At 37.9% G+C, this 21014-nt stretch overlaps 2 protein-coding genes across 2 annotated transcripts; both read left to right on the top strand.

The window, feature by feature from the left end:
* The first annotated feature begins 28 nt into the window (after positions 1 to 28).
* On the top strand, positions 29 to 7881 carry gpatch11 (G patch domain containing 11). Its single transcript, XM_066696615.1, has 8 exons — positions 29 to 224; positions 699 to 925; positions 1192 to 1233; positions 1928 to 2048; positions 2382 to 2472; positions 3774 to 3893; positions 4164 to 4245; positions 7286 to 7881. The coding sequence occupies exons 1-8, from the start codon at positions 175 to 177 to the stop codon at positions 7339 to 7341; spliced, it is 789 nt and encodes a 262-aa protein (XP_066552712.1). The 5' UTR covers positions 29 to 174; the 3' UTR covers positions 7342 to 7881.
* A 276-nt stretch (positions 7882 to 8157) lies between these two features.
* eif2ak2 (eukaryotic translation initiation factor 2-alpha kinase 2) lies at positions 8158 to 19900 on the top strand. Its single transcript, XM_066696614.1, has 21 exons — positions 8158 to 8271; positions 8821 to 8939; positions 9034 to 9169; positions 9522 to 9670; positions 9920 to 10040; positions 10334 to 10398; positions 11894 to 11954; positions 12435 to 12568; positions 12967 to 13096; positions 13308 to 13363; positions 13484 to 13574; positions 14003 to 14037; positions 14316 to 14367; positions 14450 to 14538; positions 15516 to 15635; positions 15953 to 16075; positions 16203 to 16389; positions 16623 to 16766; positions 17011 to 17112; positions 17724 to 17786; positions 18425 to 19900. The coding sequence occupies exons 2-21, from the start codon at positions 8833 to 8835 to the stop codon at positions 18545 to 18547; spliced, it is 2088 nt and encodes a 695-aa protein (XP_066552711.1). The 5' UTR covers positions 8158 to 8271; positions 8821 to 8832; the 3' UTR covers positions 18548 to 19900.
* Positions 19901 to 21014: the final 1114 nt, after the last annotated feature.

Genomic DNA, 21014 nt, shown 5'->3' with positions numbered 1-21014 from the left:
GACAGGAATGTACACCGGAAATGAAGCACGGAGACAATAGCAGATGCACAGTTTCTGTTTTGGGATTAATGAAACCATTTGGAGTTGAGATACAGTAAGGTTCATATAGTATATCTGGTCGGAGACAATTTTGTTAAGAAAGAGGTGCATGTTTTGGGAAGTACGTTTTTTGAGATGGCAGACGATGAGGACGATTATATGTCTGACGCGTTCCTTAATAAAATGTAAGACTGTGTTTACATTATGATCTTTTCTTGGATATGAATGCACACATTTTCCTTGTGACGTATTTGTTGTATACATTAATATATTCTATGGATAGTTTAAACTGTTTTGAGGGGAAGGAATTTAAAATAATGTATCATAACAAATACAAGAAGAATAAACATGGAACACGTGTGCTATGTTTTTCTTTATTTTATCGTTCAGCTACATTATTGTATACTGTTATTGTATATTGTACTAAATTGTCTGAACTTAATGACGTCTCTCAAATATTACTTTAAAAGTACATTTTATGAATTAATGAAACCTGGGTAACTGAGTGTGTTTAGAATTGTGATGCTTATTAAGAGCTATTTCCCCCTAATGACAGTATTTGTGCTGGCATATGCTCTAACTGTGTAGTTACAGTTACAAATGTCTTTGTTCTACGTCTGGTGAAATCACATGGTGGCTTTGCCCATGTCCACTGGCAGGCAGGATGTGAGGCCAGGCGTCCCCATGGTGCGACGGGCGAAGGTGGAAAAGAAGAAGGAAGAGCAGCACAAGGAGAAGAACATAAAGAACAGACAGAAGAGCTTCAAGGAGCAGGAGACGGAGAGCAGGGAGGCCAGGCTGCAGAGCTCGCTTGGCAATGAAAACAAGGGCTTTGCGCTGCTGCAAAAGATGGGCTACAAAGCAGGTCAGGGACTGGGCAAACAAGGTGAGTTTTCCTCATTTCTTCTGGATATAAAATGGCCAACTCTACAACAACAATGCGACGGATGTATAGATCAAAGAACCTATATAGTTTTAAATATATATTGGGGTAACTTGACTAGCGGATTAGTCTTGCTATGGACTGTGTTGTAGTAGATTGATGCTGTTTTTGCTTGTAAACACCAGTATTGACAGTGCAATAAGCAGGGTTGGTATATAGATAGCTCGTAATATTTATTTCTTGGTGTGTTTTGTGTTTTCACTTAAAAGGTGCAGGCAGAGTTGAACCTATTCCACTGAACATTAAAACAGGTAAGATACCTCCTATCCTTCATTTAACATTACATAATCAAGCAGAACTGTAAAATGAAAACAATTACAAAAAGCTTCTGAATTAGGTAATATGGAGGAAAATAGAAATCATTTTGTGATTCTGTGCTTTGTGTGCTGTGACCCTGGAGGTTTCTGGCAAGTAACTATTAATTTGCCTGCATTCTTTCCAATGAATTATGAGAGCCTTTTATTTTCTAACTTCTCAGTTACTCCTTTTTATTTTATCAGCAATTTACATTCTCTACTTGTTTCTTATTGAAGTTTAATTGTTTCAAACCTATCTTTGTTATCGGCAAATGACCTTCCGAATGTAGCAGGCAATTTAGAGGAGAATAATAATTATTCATGAGTAATAATTGTAATAATATTGATGAGATGGATAGGCGTATTTTAGAATGCCAATTAAATTACTGTCATTGTTATTTCGATGACCAATCAGACACTGTTTGTAAAATGTCAAACCCCTCGAGGGTATGTCCCAAAATGGGAATAAAAGCTATGTACTTCCTTGAACTCTTTGGAAAAACAGGATTATACTTGTTTAATACTTTCTGTTGCTGTGTTCTGCTATTTTTTTCCCGTGCACGTAATACATTCTGATTAGAACTGCCGACTCCATATCTTTCTTCCAGCACAGTAAATAGGCAAGGTGGTTTGTTTCCTTATTGGTCAGATCGAGGTGGAATCGGGATGGAAGAAGTGAAGAAGAGAAAAGCGGAGGAGAAGCTTGAGCACTACAGGCACAAAATGCACATTAAACAACAAGTTCAGACACAGACACTGGAACAATACAGGTGAAAAGAACAGAGATCATAATTAATTGAATTTAGACTGTAAGGATTCAATCTTAGACTAATGTTTTGTTTGTTCAGACAAAATTATCCAAGAGATTGAAGCACACCTATATTTGTTAGGGCGGATATAATTTGCCGTACCAGGTGGCTATTCTTTTAACATTTATTTTTAAGTGATGATGAACATTTGTGGGATTTTCTGTCCATGAATGTCACCTCAATAGTTGCATATCTGGATACCTTTGCTGACTTTCGCTCAGTTATAAGGAAATTGTCTTGCTAGATCTAGCCTACGTGGTCTTTTATCCATGTAAACGATCATTATCCTTTCAGAGTCCGGTTGAAAACAGAAAGGGAGGAACGCCAGGCTGAAGGAGATCTCAGGAAGAGCCAGCGTGCCTGTGAACAGCTAGACAGCCAGAAGGTATGTGACTGAATGATGTCACCACAGAGACGATTTCATTTCAAAGCTTTGTAGTGGAATATTAGATAATAAATCTTGTATTTTTATGTATATAGAAGTCATTCCAGTGTTGTTCTGGTTAAATCTAGCTGTGTTACACTTTGGCTACAGGTGCTTTCATACTATTTAAAATTGTTTAAGAAAGTTTACAAATGAGAAGAGGCCATTCGACCCATCATGCTCGTTTGGTGTCCATTAACTGTGTGATCAAAGGATCCTATCCAGTCTATTTTTAAATGTTCCCAAACTTTCAGCTTCTACCACATCGCAGGGTTGTTTATTCCAGATTGTGACTACTCTCTGTGTAAAGAAGTGTCTCCTGTTTTCCGTTTTGAATGCCTTGAAGCCCAATTTCCATTTGTGTCCCCGGGTGCGTGTGTCCCTGCTGATCTGGAAAAGCTCCTCTGGTTTGATGTGGTCGATGCCTTTCATGATTTTAAAGACTTGAATCAAGTCCCCACGTAGTCTCCTCTGTTCCAGGGTGAAAAGGTTCAGTTCCTCAGTCTCTCAGTAGGACATTCCCTTCAGACCTGGAATAAGTCTGGTTGCTCTCCTCTGAACTGCCTCTAGAGCAGCGATATCTTTCTTGAAGTGTGGAGCCCAGAACTGTACACAGTATCCAGATGAGCTCTAACTAGCGCTTTGTACTGTCTGAACATCACTGCCCTTGTTCTCAATTCTGCACTTTTGACAATATACCCTAATACTGTTTGCCTTTTTTATTGCTTCCCCACATTGTTTGGATGGAGAAAGTGTGGAGTCCACATAGACTCCTAGGTCTTTCTCATGTGTTACTTCATCTAGTTCTATTCCTCCCATAGTATAATTATAGTGGACATTTTTGTTACCTGCATGTATTACCCTGCACTTGTCCACATTGCATTTCATTTGCCAGGTGTCGGCCCACAACTGAATATTATCTAAGTCACTCTGAATAGCCTGTGCTGCCAAGATTGTATCTGCTGAGCCACCTATTTTAGTATCATCTGCAAATTTGACAAGTTTGTTAACTATCCCAGAGTCCAGATCATTAATATAGATTAGAAAAAGCAAAGGCTGCTCCTCCATTTTCTGTCTAATCATTTTTTCCAACATTTTACAGGTGATGCAGGTGAGACTGATGGGTCTGTAATTTCCTGGCTCAGTTTTGTCCCCTTTCTTTTGCTTCCAGTCAGTGGGCACATCCCCTGTGTATGGTTAACTTGATGGTAGCTCTCCAAATAAAATCAGTTATTAAGAGTTTTTCTCTTGTGTGTGTTTAGGGCATCACTGAACCAAGGGAGAATTGGTACTGGCCTGCACCTATGACTGAGGAGAAAGAGGAGGAGAGTGAAGAAGAAGAGGAAACGGACGAGGAAGAGGATAAGGGAGAGGAACTAACTGTTAGTGATGTTCTGTTGTACTGTAACATGAATGCAAGAGAATCATCTTAGGAATAAACCACATTATTTGTATGCTATAGTACCAAATCGATGTAAACGATTTGAGCCTGGCTCAAGGAATGCCACTAATGGCTGGCATTGTCATATATTGTTCTTTTAATTTGTTCTTATTTCGTCAGTGTGTAGGTATGGAATAGCTCTGGTATGAAAAGTTTTGTTTTGAAAGGCTTAGTAAAAATACACTTTTTTTTTTTTTTTATTCTCTGACAGTCTTTGGATAAATTGCAGATTCTAACATCATATCTGAGGGGCGTCCACTTCTACTGCATATGGTGTGGGACTATGTACACAGGTAAGACTAGTACATGCATTGCTTACCAGAGGATGCACGATAAATGCAAAGAGGGCTGCAACAACTAATCGATTAAATTGATTACGTCGATTTATTAAAAATTGTTGGCAACGAATTTCATCGTCGATTAGTTGGGTCTACTGGGTACAACTACAAAACAAAACAAAAAAAACTTTGTTTGGAAAGTTGTGAAAGTCTTCTAAAGTATGGGTCACTTTACACTGAACACTGCAAAGAAGACAGTTAGCTGCAACATGTGCAAACTGAACAATGATGCATGAGCACCTGAAGAGAAAACACTGGAGCCGTGATGACAGGAGGAAGAGCTCAGTTGGTACAGGCAGTAGCACTAGATCCAACACGTCATTAATAGTCTGATGTCCGAAAAGTTGTCCATCAACGACATGACACTTTTTATTATTATTATTATTATTATTATTATTAGGATCCGTTAAAACCGCACTAAGTACACAGCCTTTCCGTTTGTAGTATGTGTCAAACAAGCTACGACTGTTTCTTTACCTACTACATTATTATTAATATTTATATTATACATTGTATTTATAATATATTTATCACGCTGCACTCAAGCGAGAATCAACAAGACACAGTAAAAAGACAAAGTAAGCAAGAAAACAAGCAGAAAAGCCAATTAAGGGGAGCAAGCAATACAAGAAGGCTAAGAGGATTTTAAAACTTGCAACTAACAGAGATCCTTAAAAACGTATTTAAAAGTGTCATTTTTAAGACATTTTTTAGGGGCGCTTCTCAGAGCCTCTGGAAGTGCGTTGCACAGCTGTGGCACAGTGCTGCTGAAGGCTCGGACTGTATGATGAAATTAGTGCCGTAAATATTGAATTCAAAATATAAATATATATCGTAAACGAAAAAACTAATGGAAAACGTTTCAGTTTGCAACGGGGCTGCTGAAGAAATAAGCTTTTACATCATTTAAAAAATATATGTAAAAAATATCGCACATAAACTACACATCACCAAAGTGTAAATCTTTGTAAATAATGTTAGTCACATTGTTGTTGTTTATCCGTGCTTAACCACTTTGTTGAATTCTAGCTACATCAGACAGTCAGTACCTTTCCTGCCCAGCTCCTCTGCAATAGGTTGCCATATATTGTCGGGTCTATATTTGCTCTGTTGTATAGTTATTCCTGGTTAGACACGCAGATCATAAGCTTTTCCAGTCCACATCTTCCTCTCGTGTTTCATTGTTCAGTGTCATTTTTAACGCACATAGAATCAGATCGAATGGACCTCGTTTCACAGTCAGTGTGCGAGGTGGGAAAGGGAATATCAACACATTCATGTTTTTCTCTTTTCACGCAAGTTTTGATTGTATGCATCATCCAGTGTGCATGTAAATTTAAATATTGTGCTACTATGCATTCTCGTATTGTCTCTCATTTCAGGAAAAAAATATCTACCTTCACAGTCCAGTATTGGACTGCCGTGGAAGTTATTTGATGTAGAAAAGCCTGTAAACACTGAATTTAATGTTCACTTTATTTTTCATTATTTATCAAAATAGTTTAGCACCTTACAAACTGAAGAGTAAAATAGCTTTGTATTTTGAGATCAATGTAAAAACACCTGTTAATATACACCGTTCAGCCATAACACTATGACCACTGACAGGTGAAGTGAATAACACTGATAATCTCGTTATCATGGCACCTGTCAGTGGGTGGGATATATTAGGCAGCAAGTGAACATTTTGTCCTCAAAGTTGATGTGTTAGAAGCAGAAAAAATGGGCAAGCGTAAGGATCTGAGCGTCTTTGACAAGGGCCACATTGTGATGGCTAGACGACTGGGTCAGAGCATCTCCAAAACTGCAGCTCTTGTGGGGTGTTCCCGGTCTGCAGTGGTCAGTACCTATCAAAAGTGGTCCAAGGAAGGAAAAGCAGTGAACCGGCAACGGGGTCATGGGCGGCCAAGGCTCATTGATGCACGTGGGGAGCGAAGGCTGGATCCAACAGACGAGCTACTGTAGCTCAAATTGCTGAATAAGAGAATGCTGGTTCTGATAGAAAGGTGTCAGAACACACAGTGCATCGCAGTTTGTTGCGTATGGGGCTGCGTAGCTGCAGACCAGTCAGGGTGCCCATGCTGACCCCTGTCCACTGCCGAAAGCGCCTACAATGGGCATGTGAGCATCAGAACTGGACCACAGAGCAATGGAGGAAGGTGGCCTGGTCTGATGAATCACGAGTTCAAGGTGTTGACTTGGCCTCCAAATTCCCCAGATCTCAATCCAATCGAGCATCTGTGGGATGTGCTGGACAAACAAGTCTGATCCATGGAGGCCCCACCTCCAACTTACAGGACTTAAAGGATCTGCTGCTAACGTCTTGGTGCCAGATACCACAGCACACCTTCAGAGGTCTAGTGGAGTCCACACCTCGACGGGTCAGGGCTGTTTTGGCGGCAAAAGGGGGACCTACACAATATTAGGCAGGTGGTCATAATTTTATGGCTGATCGGTGTATACACTATATGCAGTAAAGCCCTTTATTTTTTGCACATATGTTTTCAATTGGTTTTATAACTGCTATCTCAAGTTGTTTTAAAGAGAGCATTAGACAAGATGAGGAAAAACTCAAAACTTTAATAAAACACTTGCATTTAATGCTGGAATTATTTTTATCCAATTAATCGAAGTAGTAATCGACAGATTAATCGATTACCAAAATAGTTGTTTGTTGCAGCCCTAAATACAAATGTGGTGAGTTGATGCTCATTAACTTATTTGCTTTATATTTTGCTAGACTAGCTCCGGCAGCTTCAACATAGTCTTGCTGTAATTCAGATTTTTGTATTTCCTTTCATATTCTCAGTTTTGGGGGTTACTGATTGCCTAGTGTTTTTCCTAAATGCATATATATATATATATATATATATATATATATATATATATATATATATATAAAAGTGTCCTCATCTGTTTAATGCAGTTAATTGGAGAGGGGGGTATGTATTTTAGGGAAGTGGCACTGATTCCCTTTGGCTTTGTTAACCCACAGATGAAGAAGACTTGACTACAAACTGCCCTGGAGATTCAGCTGCAGACCACGACTGAAGTGACTGAAGAGGAGTCTGATAGTAAAGTGAAACATGTCAAATAACGCCCTTCCCTGAGAGTACAAAACATGCGCTACTGGATATAGTAATGATTATTCAAAGTAGGGACAGAAATAGCCCCGTTCATTGGGATAAATCTAATCCTTTTTCAAAGGTGTCTGTTGTATAACCTTGATGTTTTCCCCTTGAAGATCTGGGTGATTGGTAAAAAAAAATACTTGTGACTAGCAGGACAGACCTAGGTGTTTCTAGGAGTACATTGTGGAGAGGCACTGGAAAAATTAATGTTGATATTACCATGTTACCCCCCAAACTGTACGCCCATAGCGTATAGAGGTTTATACCATAGCTGGAATAGTGTGACCCAAAACCATGTTTATATTGTAACATGTTTATATTATTATTTTAAGGTTTTATGAGGTTTATTATATGAAAAAGGATTACCACACATAATCTGTCTTGGGTCAATTGTGCATCTTATGTGTTTTTGTATTGTTTTGTTTGTTTGTGAAAGATAAATAAAGCTTATTTTCATGCATTTCTGTGACTTTATTTTAAGCTAACCATATGCGTGTTTGACTGAAGTTATGCAGCTGGACTACATCTGACTTTAGACTGAAAGACGCAGGTGCTGCAATAACGACGAAGTACGAAGTAGATGAGTTGGTGTAGCGCAGATCTGCAGAATCCCAGCGCTCCTATTGGCGGAGCAGCGCAGAACTGCGGTCATCTGCGCACCTCGAAAAGCGACCATCTGTCAGAAGGCTCGCATTGTGATTGGCTATCATGGTATACCCGGTAGCTGTTCCATGCTGTTGACGTCACTATTGGGAAAGCGAAACTGGGTGAGCAATATGAACACAATGTGAAGTCGAAACGAAGTTTGACAGTGCATTGTAACAGCAACAACATCTGTAATGAAACCGAAGTAAGTGGCTGATGTTTGGGAACTTGAATTTGTGTCGTGCTTTAGCTTACATGTATTGTCAAATTCGGGTTTAATTATATACTTTTGGCTTACGTTCAATGTTGTCATTGGCACAGTGCAGGCTGCATGAGATACATTATAACATGTCATTCGCTGGGATTTCATTGATTGGCTGCTGTGTAACCGGTCATTGCATAAAATGTGCAGATTAAAAAGCAGCGATGAGCCACATTTGTATTGTCCTCTATTCCGTGTGTTGGGAGTGTACAGGATAGTAGATGAAAACGGGGATATCGCATAATTCATTCACATATGAATTTGGCAATCCACGTAAATGTGTCAAAAACTACTACTACAGTCATTACAGTTCGTTTATATAAAGTTATGTAAAGGTTGTAGGCTACCAGCGATTTAATACATTAACACTTTGTAATGTTATTAAACGATTATTCTTTAATACAATGAAACATACAACAATAGAATGTTAGAATAGTAATGTCATTATCTGAATGTTAGATTGTAACCTAAACAGACATGTAATCCCTCCAGATATTTTTAACTATGGCTGGGCAAAATTATATTGGAGACCTGAATGAATATGGACAAAAGAACACCGTATCTCTGGAGTACCAGGAGGTTTCTGTCATTGGACCTGCCCACGTTAAACAGTAAGTTTCAATCTCAAGTACATTGTTATTGTATGCATTGTGGCCATAACTCTGGAGCCATTGATGAGATTTGCATTATTCTCCCTTTTTTAAGATTCACAATCCAGGTGGTGATCGATGGTCAGGCTTATCCTGAAGGTGTTGGGAAGAACAAGAAAGAAGCAAAATACAATGCTGCAAAAAATGCTTTGGAAAAGTTACGGGGGGACGTTTCCCAACAGAAGGACACTGTAAGCATGAGGTTTAGGGCCTTTCTTTCTCCTTCTGCTTGTCTTTACCAGTTTGTATGCCATTTCAAGCAAGATCAACAGATGTGTTAACTTTAAATTCAAGTTTGTAAGATATGCTTTGTATTCATTTATTTTCGCTGAAACACTCCAATATGCTAACAACTCTAAACAGTGTACAGCTTAATCTACTTTAGATCAAATTCAATTTGTTCAAAGATTTGTTCAATCAATTTCATCCATTCCAACATCACAGAGATGGCAATTCTGTTAGTACATATTTAGAATTGTAAAAACAAGTGTACGGTTGTACTGCTAGTTGGTTACTTGTTTCCTGCCTCGTGATTTACTGCAGGAGCCAAGCCGAAGAGAATCGTGTACCGCGTCACCGATCCTTTCCCAAGAGTTTAACTTCTTGAGATGGCTGAATGAATACAGCCAAAAAAATAAAATTTCAGTGAAGCCCAATGAGTTGCATCACGGGGGACCTGCTCACCTGCCACAGTAAGAATTCCTCAATCTAGGCCTTTTTAAGACCCACACTGGGTTCATTTGTTTAAAGCAGTTTGCACTGATTTCTGAAACTGAATATTCTCTTGAGGGACTAGGCACCATTTTGTGGGAAAGTGTCTGATTGGACATTGATCATGCTTTCGACCTGCTTGTGAACAAGGTTGCTGTCAAATCGCATACTTGTCTTGTTCATTGGCTCCCAAGCAACAACCTTATTGCATAGTCTTTACATCCCACAAGGTTCTCCTGCAGATTCACCATCGATGGGAAGGAATACCCAGAGGCATTTGGAAAAAATAAGAAAGATGCCAAGAAAGAGGCAGCAAAGCTCGTTTATTATGAAATGTTTGGAAAACCAGAGGTAAGAGTCAACACTCACTACAAGCTACTCAATGGCCTCTATTGGCCAAATTCATAAAACTGTAAGATCATATTTACCATCACCGATTTCAAAGATGAAAGTCAAACACCAAATGGCACGAAATTAAAGAGATTCAATATTTAATTTGCTTCTATTAACTGACTCTGAAAGTTGATTGCACCACTTCCTAAATTCATTGTGTTTTCTTCTCTCATTTAGAAATAAAGAAAAAAGGTTGTGAAGTTTTGTCTATGGCCTCAGTGTGTTTTGAAACAATTGACTTTATTTTTCAGGAATTAGATGAAAACGGCAACGAAGACCAACACAACACTTCGAGCAGCAAAGGGTCCTCTCTATAGTATGTAAAGTCTTTGTTTTGTATTGTGCAGCTCTCCACAAACAAGGTCATATACAAATATGATTCAATGACATTCAATCAGTTCTTTGCAGCTCTTTACTCCTTATTAACATTTAAATAATCTGATCAATACTACTCATGAGTTCAGTGCTTCTCGGGAGAAAACCATTTGCATCAATATTCCAAACTGGTCTATATCTATATATACACTCACCTAAAGGATTATTAGGAACACCATACTAATACTGTGTTTGACCCCCTTTCGCCTTCAGAACTGCCTTAATTCTACGTGGCATTGATTCAACAAGGTGCTGAAAGCATTCTTTAGAAATGTTGGCCCATATTGATAGGATAGCATCTTGCAGTTGATGGAGATTTGTGGGATGCACATCCAGGGCACGAAGCTCCCGTTCCACCACATCCCAAAGATGCTCTATTGGGTTGAGAGCTGGTGACTGTGGGGGCCAGTTTAGTACAGTGAACTCATTGTCATGTTCAAGAAACCAATTTGAAATGATTCAACCTTTGTGACATGGTGCATTATCCTGCTGGAAGTAGCCATCAGAGGATGGGTACATGGTGGTCATAAAGGGATGGACATGGTCAGAAACAATGCTCAGGTAGGCCGTGGCATTTAAACGATGCCCAATTGGCACTAAGGGGCCTAAAGTGTGCCAAGAAAACATCCCCCACACCATTACACCACCACCAGCAGCCTGCACAGTGGTAACAAGGCATGATGGATCCATGTTCTCATTCTGTTTCGGCCAAATTCTGACTCTATCATCTGAATGTCTCAACAGAAATCGAGACTCATCAGACCAGGCAACATTTTTCCAGTCTTCAACTGTCCAATTTTGGTGAGCTTGTGCAAATTGTAGCCTCTTTTTCCTATTTGTAGTGGAGATGAGTGGTACCCGGTGGGGTCTTCTGCTGTTGTAGCCCATCCGCCTCAAGGTTGTACGTGTTGTGGCTTCACAAATGCTTTGCTGCATACCTCGGTTGTAACGAGTGGTTATTTCAGTCAAAGTTGCTCTTCTATCAGCTTGAATCAGTCGGCCCATTCTCCTCTGACCTCTAGCATCAACAGGGCATTTTCGCCCACAGGACTGCCGCATACTGGATGTTTTTCCCTTTTCACACCATTCTTTCTAAACCCTAGAAATGGTTTTCCGTGAAAATCGCAGTAACTGAGCAGATTGTGAAATACTCAGACCGGCCCGTCTGGCACCAACAACCATGACACGCTCAAAATTGCTTAAATCACCTTTCTTTCCCATTCAGACATTCAGTTTGGAGTTCAGGAGATTGTCTTGACCAGGACCACACCCCTAAATGCATTGAAGCAACTGCCATGTGATTGGTTGGTTAGATAATTGCATTAATGAGAAATTGAACAGGTGTTCCTAATAATCCTTTAGGTGAGTGTATATGTCAAGATATACAAACCTGCCCAGATTTCCTCTTAATACTCTGATTTCATCTCTTGTTTTAGTGAAACGCCTCCATCTGAAATCTTGAACTCCCCATCTTCTGAATCCGAGTCCCAGAGAAGGGTACGGCCTTTTTCGTTTCTCTCCATGATTTTCAGTGTAGTCAGAAGTAGAGGGGGGGGGGGGGTGTTTGTGAACTCCTTGGTGTACACAAGTCAGTATTGGCAACACAAGTCTGTAAATGAAAAAACACTTAAGCTAACAAGGTGAATCACTTCACTGAGAAATGGCAAGGATCAGGCAAAATATGAGCGACAGAAAGAACCAAAATGATTCAAAGTTTGCTTAAAAAAATGCATATTATTATAAATTAAATTAAGTACATTCACTCGTTCACTTTCATTTTTTCAGGCTGTATTTGTGGATATCACTTGTACCATGCTTTAGACTGAATTCCAGATAGGCACCAATGTTAAACAAAAGCTCCGTTTACAAATATTGCATTTTTACTTCTGCATGTGGGGCAATATTTTTAAAATAGCCAGCACCTTGACTGCATGCTTAGTGAATGATTTTGTAATGTGTATTTTTTTCCCCATGTAGAGACATACTTCACAAAATGAAAGCCGCCTCCATTCCACAAACTACATAGGAGTCTTGAATGACTATTGTCAAAAAACTGGACAGGCACTGGACTTGAAACTGGTAGACAAGAAAGGATTTTCACATGATCCTGTGTAAGACTACAACTTACAAAGTTTTTATTATTTTACATGGCCATAATGGTATAGTAAAGACTGCAGTTGAATCTTCCATCTTTTATTGTGCGGAGATTACACAGAATAGATTGAATTAAACCCGAGACAGATCACTCAGGACTAGAAAGCTGTCCCCTGGCACTGTGTCCACAAGTTTTGCATCTGCAGCTGCTGTGTGAGGGACATTCAAATCCTCCAACATTTGTAGTGGATTAATACAATCTAACATGGAAAGAAGGAAAAGTACAGCACAGACTTGGAGAAAAAGTAGTTTAAGATATTCTCTGAGCGGTTGGTACAATCACTTCAATATGAAATCTCATAAATACTATGTGTATAAAAAGCACATCTAATGTTTTCTTGGATTTTCCCCTCAGATTTGTTTATGAAGTGATTATTGGTGGCAAGACGTTCCCTGAAGCCGAGGGGAAAAGTGCCAAAGAAGCGAAGCAAAGCGCTGCCCTCATAGCTGTGAGAGAGCTGAAGTTGTCTGACTTGAGCTCTGAGGTACGCCCTCTCAGATAACCATAAGGACTTCCCACTTGGCATTTACACAATGACTTTGCCTTTGCAACATGACTTAGTTTCTCAGTGTTGCCGCCATTCATGGAAAATCGCATGCACAATGTATATTCGGCTATGAAATATTGAGCAAATGTCCCATGTGCCACTGTTCTTCTTGTGTCTGTCTTTTCCCTGACGTTCTGTTGTCACACAGATGTCGTGCAATTCATCCCCATCCAGCACCATGTCCTCACCCTCTACGGGGTCAAGGTGAGTTGAACAAGACAAGTATTCAGTAGAAAAGTGATTCATTTTACTTTATTTTTGTTCAAAAAGGATTCCATTGTTACACAATCAAATTGCTCTTCTGTGTCTTGTTTTTTCCTGTAGTGATTTCAAAGGAACTCCCAAAATTCCAACTGAGGATGAGTCAAGTGAATTCATAGTGTTTAAAGATACATCAACTGACAAAAAGCCAAAGGTACCGTAAGCCTCACCTTTTGAAATGCGTGACTTAAATGGCCTTTTATTGACTTCTTTATTTTTGTTTGAAAAAGTGTCTAGTGAGAAACGGAACAAGTTTCCAAACACGTTCCATTTTAATTGTGAATGTTTGGCCAAATGTATATTGGTATTGTGATTGCTACCAGAAATATAAAAAAATAAGTGTTGTAGAAATAGAAAATATAGAACTGTAGAACTATAGAAATTAAAACTCAAAGCTTTTAACTTAAACATCTGTATTAGAACATAGAGTAGTATACTACTATTATATTTATATATATATAATCCTTGTTCTGCATTTTGTACACTTTGTGAGATCCATATAGTTATTTGGTCCGATGTGTTAGCTGTGGACGAGTTCTTGCTTATCCGTTTTGATTGTTTTTTGTCTTGTTTTTTGTGCAGGAGTCACTTGCTGGAGATGTCAGATCGAGAATAAAGTACATAACTTTATTTACTACCTTGTATTTACATTAGCTTCATATTTTTATAGCAGATTTGTGTGTAATGTTCCATTCCATAATATTAAACTGCATTTTTTGTAATATATTAACAATTTATATAAATATTATTTATGTATTAATGTGTGTGTATGTGTTTGAATTTAAAACAATGCTGTGCGTAATATGCTTAGCTTTAAAGCTGTGATGAGCTTGGATATATAAACACACGTGTTTATGGATATACTTTCTGTGCTTTTGTTTTTCCACGTTTTTAGATTAGCACCAGTTTTTAACAACAATTCTCCATCAAATCTGAAGAAAGATCAGGTAGTTGAATTCTGAATTTCAATCTTTTTATTTTATAATACACATAATACATGAGAAGTTTATTTAATGTCTTATTTCACAGGAGAGTATTGTTCCCAGTGTAAAAAAGGACAAACAGTTGAGCACAGATTCTGTGAAAAAGACTGAGTCTGAAACAACATCGATCCCAAGGTAAGCATCCTTCAGACATGCAGGACTGAAAAACAATGTGTCATGTCAGGGCAGTCTGAAAATAATACTACATGAAACACCACATTCTGAATAGATGGACCAATATTAATGTAGCTATTAAAACAAATACATTTTAATCATATTACATGCTTTATCTTTTACTGCACCTATCTTTGGAACCAAAATTTCACTCTTCATGCTTTCACTGTGCTACACTACACTTTACTATAACAATACTATCATTTTCCAATTTAAACTTTTATATTTTGCCACTTGGTACATAGTCCTTTCCTGCAGAATAAAATGTATAGGAGGGTTATACATTTCCTGTTTGCTGTTTTTCCATTTATATAACCTTAGATGCTATTACTGTGGAAACGCAATTTACATTTCATGTGAGCACAAGCTTGCTGCCTATTATTGTGCATGCATAATGAGAGTGGTGAGATGCTTTTTGCTTATTTGCAGAACCAAAACTTATTGTACGGCTCTCTATCACATTTGCGCTGCATTGGCCATCCATCATGTCCTTTTGAATTAATTTTATATTGTGACAAATATTAGCACAGGCTAATGCAGGAATGATAAGTAGAAGTCTGAAAGCATGGTGCCAAGGTATTTAGCGGTTAGTCAAAGTGGGTAGATTGAGCAGAGATATTCTTTGTGTTTTGGATCAAACCACAGACCGTCCTCAGATTGCAGCAATCTTGTCAACTGACTGATTTGATTGTCTCTGTACTATTTGACATATACAGTAATATAAAAGCTGTCCAATATAATCCAGTTAAATTAATTCATTGAAAGTGTATTTCACTGAAACATGAAAGGTTCAAACAACTTGTTTAAATATGTCAGAACTGTAATTATGTAATTATCAATAATATTGTTCCATATTGTATTTGACAATATGAAAACTCCATTCCACCTCAACCCAATGGCTCTTTGCTCCCTGTTAAATTTGTGACTTTTGTTTTTAGACTTTCACAGGATTTCGAGTCTATTGAGCCCCTGGGAAAAGGTGGCTTTGGCCGTGTTTTTAAGGCAAGACAAAAACTTGATGGCGCAATGTATGCTGTGAAGATCGCAAAATTCACAGAGTAAGTGAAGCTTTTCCATGTGTTGTTCTGACTAATTAGCCAAAGGAGTCACATTGTATAAGAAAATGGTCTATAATTAACAGACAATGGAAATTGTGTCAGTAACGCATTCAACTTAAACTCAACTGCTCTGTATTTCATTTATTATATTCTTACATTGTTGTTTACACTTCATTATACAATATAAATGCTTGCATTCCCGCGACTTTTCACTTGCACATGCAACCCATTGTTCCAGACAAATGTCAGCCAAATGAATTGATAATGAGAGAGATTTTAAAAACGTTTACACTTGGATTCCATTTGATCTCCCTCAGGAAATCCAGACGTGAAGTTGAGGCCTTGGCAAGATTTCAACATCGAAACATTGTGCGCTACTACAGTTCTTGGATTGATGCACCCTACCAGCCAGACAAATATGAAAGCTACAGCAGCTCAAAGTAATAAGAGCAGTACAAATATGTTCCTTTTAGTGTTTTTCATTGGCATCAGATTCATGCTCATTCAATGTCAATGTTATTGTTTTCCATCTACATCTAATGCTCTTGCACTTGTCTTTGCTCAAAGCTCTGGCTCCAGTTCCACCACAAAGTGTCTGTACATCCAAATGGAGCTCTGTGACAAGGGGACGCTGAGAACCTGGATTGACGAAAGAACCAACACAAACAAAGAAGAGGCGCTGAAGATATTTCTAGAGATCGTGCAGGGAGTGGAATACATTCATTCACAAAAACGTTTTCACCGAGACTTAAAGGTATGTTTTTTTAAAACCTTCCCTCTGCCTCCCCAGCTCTAGCCTCCAATACCCTTTGCTGCCCAGATGAAAACTGTTACAAATAATCTACATACACTGTATAACCAAAAGTAAATGGGAGTATGCCACATGTGCCAGTGTTTGTGAAGGCACCATGTTTGCAATGGAAACATGACTTTTGACTGTTTAACCGCTCCTATTCAGTTTCTTCTCTTTTGTTCTGTTTACATCAGCCAGTAAACATCTTATTTGCAAATGATCGCACCATCAAGATAGGAGATTTTGGGCTGGCAGCTTTTGAAATAAGTGAAAGTGATGGATCTTCAATTCAGAGGACTATACGCACAGGGACACTGAGCTACATGAGCCCAGAACAGGCAAGTCTTGTGTTTATCTGTCCTCATTAAAAGTAAGTCATGTGATGCGTCATTGTATGGGACCTAACCTTCCTGTATTTAAAGGTAGATTTATTTTGTGTTGTAACATTTATAAGTTATCACACCTTAAATGTGAAACAGTCTTATCAAGCGATTTCTCTATTTATCAATTATGTATTTTCAGAGTTTGTTGAATTCTGATTCAGCCTAGAAAACTATTTTGTTTTATAAAATGTCTTCACAGGAGAGCCAGAGGAAGTATGGGAAAAAAGTGGATATATTCCCCCTAGGACTGATTTGCTTTGAACTCCTTTGGCAGCTTAAAACAAAGACTGAAAGATATAAAGTAAGTGCACTTGCATTTAAACCCTGCTGGGAGAAGGAATCATTACTTAGAAACCAGATGATTATCAAAAAATCTCAGGATTGAAAATCAATTGTTGTTGTGCAGCCTTTGTGATCTTTGCTGTTCTGTTTCATATTCTCTTTAAGTTAATTTTGCATTTGTTTTTGTCTGCTCTGCTTTCTAGTAATGGAGACGCAGCTTCCGGCATGATTGTAATCCACTTATTTAAATTAAAAACAATGTAAATTAATGTAGGGAAATGTTTTCTTCCCCATCAAAGATTTTAATGGCATTTTATAGTTAGGTATGAGGACAAACCCAATCTGACATCCGCCAGCCTAAAGCATTGAATATTTTGCAACAAATACCTCATCCTAGCATTCATCGGGTTTCATCCCTCTTCCAGCCCAAACACAAAAAGCATCAGCTGCTTGGTTCATTCCAGCTAGTGAGGGGTTAATAATACCCATGGCCAGGTCATCGGTCCCTCAACCAAGCCAGTCTGGACCAAAATCAAGACCCCAGTCTGCTGGGGTTGTCCAAACTCCTGAAATAGCCTTTCACCTTGTTTTGTATTTTTATGACCTTTCAATTACTTATTGTTTTCACAGATATGGCATGATTTAAGAAAAAGACAATTCCCTCTAGGATTTTCTAAGAAATACAGCATCGAGGTAAGAAGGATGCACTCTGAATTTGCTGTTAACACTTCTTGAGTTATTGTTGCAATTTTTTCTGCATCACTTTAATTTTCACTGCATTACTTGAAGCCACATTCTGTTGACCTGAAAACTACAGTAATAACTGTACTTGACTGATGCTCTCTTAAAGGGATTTCATCAACAATTTCTTACATATGGCTTGTGAGGTAGACAACCACAGGAAACAGAAACATAATGTACCGTATGTATAGATTATACATAATAGTTTAGAATAAACAATATATCTTTAAATCATGTGTAAGATCTTGAATTCAGAATCATTTTAGCAGCCCTTTTAAACAGTCATTTATTTTGTTTGGAGTATGACTGTGAATAATTTGAATCAGTTCCCTGTTCAAATAAACCATATTACTATATTTGTTAAAGAGTATGTTTTACTGTTCAGGAAATCCAATATGTGTAAACCTAGAACTTTTGTCAATTATAGTGTGTATATAAATATATGGATGAAAGTTCTAATTTATTTCAGGGATTAAAACAAAAAATACACAAACTTTCCAGTGCATTTAAAATATATATACCAACCAGTAAACCTAGTATTCTGATTCACTCAACAACTATGCATCCGTTTCTTGTACCTCCCTTTGCAGAGTAAATACATAGAGAAGATGCTTGCTGAATCTCCGGAAGACAGACCAGAGGCTTCAGAAATCACTAAATATCTGACACTAATGTTGACAAACCAAGAAGAGCGTGACTTGAAAACGGTTTAAGGTTTCAGATTTAATGCAATAGCCATTTGATTCCAATGTGTCTTGTGAGCAGGGTTGCCAACCTCTCAAATACAACCTGTGCTTGTATTTTTACTGATAGAAGTTACTTGCTTTATTGTCCTGGTATTTGTATGTTTTTTGTTTGTTTTGTAAGCTGGCACTTACTTTGGGCACTTGAAGAAGTTCACTATTTTTAAATGTTTAATTATGCGACATTATTCCCCTCTGTTAATTCACTTGATTAAGGACCCTAGATTGCAGTTTTATCTCAATTCAAAAACAAATGTGTGACTGAAAACTCTCATGGTTGGCAACCCTGCCACGTAGAATCGCGTGGCAGTGCTTTTTAACTGTAATTTTTCCTTTAATTGTCCGATATGACCTGAAGGTACTTTCATGAGGGTTTCACTGTCTCATTTTGTTGCTAATTTGTGCTGTTATCAATGTTACAGACATTACAATTTAGCACAGGGCAAACTAAAGTCCATAATCATGAATAGTGTTTTTCTGATGTTATGATGGATTAGACAGTATGAACTATCTGAGCGTGTATGTTTACCCATCGTGTTTTTATCATTGTTTTTTCATCCGTACAAGAGCTGCTGCAAACCATGAACACGATTCCATTACAGCAACAGGCAAAGAATGAAGGTTGCTCCTCAGTGAATTTCTATAGTGATCATGTAAATGTTTGGTCAATTTGGTGTAGTGGGTTGTTCAGCAGTTAGTAAATTTAATTAATTGTCCAAATGTGTCCAATCATGCTGCTGACTGTAAATTGAGTTAGCATCTTTTTACGATGCGAGTTTATAAATAGTGTATTTTAAAGTATATATTTCCATGTATTAAAAATGAATTACCTATAGGTGCCTAGGCATGCATAATGAACTCACTTTCTTCCACTTGCACAGTGAGCTAAACATAGAAAGCTTTTAAACTTACAGGATAGGATCCAGTCAATGTGGTCTCACACTAAAGGTCACTGCCGAAAATCTAAATTGAATGGCAAGATTTCAGACTAGAATGTGCCGTATTGAAATCATGCTAACTCATGGTAATGTGTGTGAGGATGTTCCTGCAATAATACTGGATATTTCAACAGTGATGCAGGGTCATGTGATGAATGCCAACAGTGCAAATGTTGTAATGTTGAAGATGCTCCTATAAGGTTGCTGTACAATCTTGCTTACAAATGAAAATGTGAGTTTTCCGTCACTTAACCGTGTCATAGCTGCCTGTTACATCATGTAATGATCAACTGACGACAGCTGTACACCTTGAAAAATATGCATCCATTTCTCATTGTGTTATGTCTCTGGTATTCATATAAAAGTTAATGAAGAATAAGTGTGACTGGAATCTTAAACTGCGCGTGTCCTTGTCTGTTGTGCTTGATTTTTTCATATATATATATGTACATTTATGTCTCACTCTTCTAAGTAAAACAGAATTTAAAATAAAAATAAATTACTGATGCATCTCTCCAACTAGCACAGGAGAGATGAAGACGACACACACGCATCCTCAAGAAAATGCACCTTTTTTAAGTGCCTTTTTTTTTTCGCGAGTAACTGATTTTCCCATGTGATCAAACCCCTTCTTCAAGGCTTTACTTTAAAGTGTTCATACTGCCAAAATCGATCAATGCTATTGACGTCCTCTTGCTGGAACTGGAACAAAACCCAGCTCTCTAACACCTCCTACACTGTTTCTTTGCACATCAGGCTGGTGTGAACCTGACTTGTGTCCATTGGTTAAACAGCGTTACAAGGACAGAACGTTGCATTGTGCTTTGATATTTGCTGTGTTGGTAAAGTGACAGTGCGTTCTGTTACATGAACAACACAACTTGCCACATTAAGGCTGATCATTATGATCCGGGGCAACAAAAGCTTCTTAAAACAGTAATCTAATTATAAATAATAATTGATAGCTAAGTTAGAAAGTAGGTCAATATACTCTAATATTGATTGAGTTACACCAGATAACACCAGATCTGCAGACTACAGTTTGCCAGACTCCTGAATAATATAATAGAAAGAAATAATAAAAATACTGCAAGCCAGAGGAAAAATGCATATCATAAGTAAAAAATAATGATATAGAATGTCAAATGTATTTACAGTTACTGAACTGTATCATAATATTTAATTACGTTTAGTTTTCTTTTTTATAATCATAAAACACCTGATTTCTATATATCCGTCTATGTCCCAAATAAAATAAAATACATCTTTACAAATTGATCAAGATCTAACTCAACAATTAACTGACGAATCAAACAAAACATTTAGAACAAAACTGAATAAATGAAGTTAAAAGATGGAAAGATGGCTGCCATCATTGGACACTGTGCTGAAGTTTTGGAGAGAATAAAACCAAAAACAAAGGAATATCATTTAAATTCAAGATGAGTTTTCATAGGAGCCCATTCAAGTCACTTGTCTTTTTCTGTGAAGTGCTCTTC

The sequence above is a fragment of the Amia ocellicauda genome, chromosome 23, assembly GCF_036373705.1.
Source record: "Amia ocellicauda isolate fAmiCal2 chromosome 23, fAmiCal2.hap1, whole genome shotgun sequence".
Classification (NCBI taxonomy): Eukaryota; Metazoa; Chordata; class Actinopteri; order Amiiformes; family Amiidae; genus Amia; species Amia ocellicauda.
Note: the sequence above shows the minus strand (reverse complement) of the source record. Positions and strands in the feature narration are given on the sequence as shown.